The following is a 4,577-nucleotide window of genomic DNA, read 5'->3' on the forward strand; positions in this document are numbered from 1 at the left end:
TGCAGGTAAATATATTCTTGAAGATCTCCATGGATCAGAGAGGGTATGAAGCCCGAGGGCGATCATCTCTTCTTATCTTTTCTTCTTGTCCAAAGGTAAGCTTCAAGTTTCATTCTTCTTCTTTCTTTTCATTCAAAAAAAAAAAAAGAAACCTTAGAAGTATTCGATCATCTTCTTCCTTCAACCTAAACAACCTAAGAGAATCCATCCATACAACCTTTCCTAAGGCCGTATGCATGGGTGTGTGCATGCACGTGCGAGGGTGCACACGTGGTAGCCCTTCTGCTATTTTTTTTTCCCCTTTTGTTTCCTCACAAAAACCTCTTTTATGAAACTGTAACCCATCCCAAATCTAAAGCCTAATCTAATTTTTACCAATTTATAAACCTTAAGTTTCTAATTTTCAACCTAAAACCTTAAATCTGGAATTTATTTGTATGTTGGGATTCTTTTTCCTACGCTCGAACAAGGTTCCTACATCTCACATGGTCTTTTCTTTCATGATTTTATATCTATTATGTGGTGTGGGATGATGACTTTTGCTTGGAACATGAAATATTAAATCTGAAATTTTCTAATTTTGTGGAAGAATGATTGAATTTTATACTTGCTTTATTTTGCGAAAATGTAAACTTTGATCTTTGTTAGTAAATCTCATCATAATGCATCAGAACAATAGTGTTAGTTGTTGCTCCCAATGGGGCTTGCTTAGTGTAGAAATTGCAGTTATGAGAGAATTTCTTTTAATAAAGAGTCTGGTTTCTCATAAAGAAAACTGAGCTATCTAGCTTTCATTTGGGGCACACCGGTAAGAAATATTTTTACTCGGGGGTTAGGAATCTCACTCTTGTATACAAGATTCCAAGTCTCCGGTCCATCTCCACCATTGCAACAATCCCATTCTTCCCTTTAAAACTACGCTAGGAAGATCCAAGAGTGAAGTAAAAATTTTTAATATGATGCAATAATGTAAACAAGAAAAGAAATTCAAGGTACACGAGTTCTCGCCTTCTAAACTAAGTGATTCAAATAGTGAAAGTAAGATGGATACTTTCAGTTCCTGGTTACTTCTAATGAAGATAGATGGTGAAAAATAATGCAATATAGATGTCGTTGCCAATTTGAAGAAGAATAAGATAAAGAGGAGAAAAGAGGATACTGCCTTTGATATGCTTCTTAGCAACGGCAAGATGGAGGATAGTGTTGTGTTCATCATCCTTCATTTTCACAAACTCATTATCTTTGCCATCCTGTACACAATCTAAGAGCCACTTCACGGAGTTAAGGCGGTTATGATTCACACAAAGGTGCAAAATCTGCTCCCTTTGACTCGTTAAGACCCGAGTAGCTGCTCTCTTTTTATCAACTAACACCTTCACGACCTCCTTATGACCGTTGAGAGCTGCTACATGGAGAGGAATCCTTCCATGTTTATCACGAACAAGGCACATATCGGCGTCGAGCGCCAATAGTTCTTTTACCATTTCTACATGCCCTTTTGCTGACGCCAAATGCAAAGACGAAGATCGTTCAGAGTCTAATACACGCCTGAGTTCCGGCTTTCTTCTTAAGATAATCTTTGCAAACTCGACGTGATCAAATAGAGCTGCTATGTGCAAAGGGGTCTCCGCAAAATCAGCTGCCCCATCGAGAATGTTAGCATTTCCTTCAAGCAATGTGGACAAGGAATCAACATCGCCCATTAGAGCTGCTTCGTGAAGCCTGGCATCCATTCTCTATCTCTCTCTCTCTCTCTCTCACAGACAATTATCTTCTTCTTGTGAAGCAAAGTTGTTTGAGATGAAGACTTCCACACTGACTCCGACTATTTATACGGAAATTGTGAAGCCGGACGCGGTTTGGCTAGTGATATGACGTGGGGCCCACCGTGATGTAAGGGTTTTATCCACGCTGTTCATCTACTTTCTCAGATAATTTTACGGCAGTATACCAAAAATGAGGTAGGTCGTTGGTCAGGACGCAATCGGCTTCCGCTAGTGACGCTGCAACTAGCGCTGGCTAGTGGTCGGTGCTCTGTGGCCAACAATGATGTATGTGTTTTATGCACATCGTCCATCCATTTTTCATTTTTAAAGATAATTTTAGCGATTTATCCCTAAAATTGGAAGCGGATTGGCTGGTGTACCATGAAATCGGATTGCGTGCTGAGTTACTCGCGAGGCTTTTATCGTACTGAGTAAACTCTGTTGGGCCCACAATGAATGTATGTTGTTTATCCACGCCGTCCATCCGTTTTTTCAGCTCATTTCAAGTGTTGATCCCAAAACTGAAGCATATTAAGAACTCAATTGGACCAGGAAACATTGGGAATAATGATTTCCACCATTGAAATTTTTCTTGGGCCTACAATGATGGCTTTTTTTTTTGGTTATCCAACCTGTTTATATGATCACACAGATATGGATGAAGAATCATGACCTTGAAAATTGCTGGTCATCGAGTCTTCCCTACGAATAGAGCGGTCCAAGTTCTGGAAGAAGAATCAATCGGTGAAGATCGTTTGATTAGAGTAAATCCGTGAAGTGGTTCATCCACGATGGGGCTCGCAATTTTGACGGTTCAGATTCACTTACATGCATGTCACACATCTAAGGTGGATGATACCACAACTTAAACATGGTGGTCCTAAGTCCAACGGGTCGAACCAAAATAACTGTCCATGCGTTTCTAATATCCAACCTTTCATTTGTATAATTGTCTAATATTTTTTTCGTACCATGAGAATCAGGCTGTAAAAAAAATCCGCCACATCATCTCATCTAGTGGACCATATTTGTATTTTGTCATTTATCAATGGATAGAAATTGTTTTCCATAATGTGGTCCAAAAATGAATGCATGGATCTTTTTTCCCAGAATATTATCCTCACAGACGGTCCAATCTATTGGAAGGGTTGGATTTCTCATCAATATGATGAATGGAAGGTTTTATCCGGATGGACCACAACTTAAGGTCCAGCTGGTTGGAATTGAAACCTGATCTTTTTATTTACCTTTTTAACCTTCTCTTTGAATAAAATCTACGGTTCGAATATACAGTAGAAAGGAATTTGTGGTCAGATTATAAAGGCAGATTGGGAAATCTCTTTTTTTTTTTTCGTTTTTTTAACTTTCTCTTATCACGTTCTCACCGACGCCCTTTCTTTCTTTCTCCGTGTTTTTCGCGTTTTTATATTTTTTCAACGGTCGTGGATTTGCTACTGGATACTTCAGTAGCGATGTTGCGACTGAAGTGATGTGGTCGCGTTTCATTGGCGCAAAAGTTGGGCTCGATTGAAAGCATTTAATGCTCCTCCGTTTAAAAATGAAACGCTGTTTACGGGCCTCGTTTATACTCGACCACAGAGGCATCCTCGTTTTGCTTTGATTTACAAAAAGCAGATTGGGGACTGAGCAACTTAGTATAGCGTATATGTATTTTATCCGCTCCGTCCATCCATATTACCAGACATTTTAAGAGAATGAGACTAAAAATGAATCACGTACAAATCTCAAGTGGACCACATCATAAGAAACAGTGTAAATTGAATGTCTACTATTGAAATTTTTTTGAGGGCCACAGAAGTTTTGGATGAAGTTGATATTTATGATTTCTTTTAATCCATGTCTGTGTGATCTTTTGAACAGGTTGGATGGCAAATAAACATCACTGTAGGAGCTAAAAAGGTTTCAACGCCAACATCATTATTCCCACCGTTTCCTGTGGTACGGTCCACTTGAGATCTGGATATACTTCAATTTTGAGCTTCACCGCTCCACTCAATTGTAAAAACGGATGGACGGCGTGGATAAACCACGTACACTCAGGATGGAGCCAACAAAGTTCACTCAGTACAACCCAATTGAATTTCTTCGTTTTACCTCCGCAACATGGTTCTCCTCCTCTCTCTGTTTTTCTGCGCGCGACACGTTGTAAATTCTAAATTATCTTTTTTTTCCAATTCTTTCAAGAGCTGGGATTTTCTTTTGATGATCAGGGTCATGATCTTACAGTACTTCGAATTTATTCGGTTTAAATTTTGAATTTCAAGCTGTTGTATAATTTAGAAGCTAGGGCCACTGGGAATGTCACGTCTAATCAGCCACTTCTACCCTCAACCGACTGAAGGGACTTTGTTGAATTCTATAATTTAGAAGCTAGGGCCACTGGGAATGTCACGTCTAATCAGCCACTTCTACCCTCAACCGACTGAAGGGACTTTGTTGTACTCTTCCATCAGGAGAAGTTCCGAAGATCGAGACTTATCTATCACAAGGATAACAGAGAGCAAGGATAACAGAGAGATAGGAAGAGACAGCACTGACGGAGAAGGAAAAGTAAAGAAAATAAAGATAATGTTCTGGGAAGTTTTTAACCGGTGAGCATTCAATCCAAAGTTTCTGCGGCTCTCGTGAAGTTTTTAATGATGGGTATTCAATCGCCCCTGTATGGACAACTTAGCCTAGGATCTGCTTCATTTATGGGTTCCTAACCTAAAATAATTTGGCAAAATGGAAGGACGGCGTGGATAACATCTACACATCACGGTGGTCCCCCGCAGAGCACTGGACCGATTA

The 4,577-nt window shown here is 39.6% G+C and overlaps 1 protein-coding gene across 1 annotated transcript; it reads right to left on the reverse strand.

Annotated features, from left to right (window-relative positions):
* Positions 1 to 1,070: 1,070 nt before the first annotated feature.
* On the reverse strand, positions 1,071 to 1,733 carry LOC131255025 (uncharacterized). Its single transcript, XM_058255723.1, has one exon. The coding sequence runs from the start codon at positions 1,731 to 1,733 to the stop codon at positions 1,071 to 1,073; it is 663 nt and encodes a 220-aa protein (XP_058111706.1).
* Between the last annotated feature and the right edge of the window lie 2,844 nt (positions 1,734 to 4,577).

Source organism: Magnolia sinica, chromosome 9 (genome assembly GCF_029962835.1).
Source record: "Magnolia sinica isolate HGM2019 chromosome 9, MsV1, whole genome shotgun sequence".
NCBI lineage: Eukaryota > Viridiplantae > Streptophyta > Magnoliopsida > Magnoliales > Magnoliaceae > Magnolia > Magnolia sinica.

What these genes read in the sequence shown, in the direction of transcription:
- LOC131255025 (XM_058255723.1), bottom strand. Translation starts at nt 1,733, where the DNA reads ATGGATGCCAGGCTTCACGAAGCAGCTCTAATGGGCGATGTTGATTCC.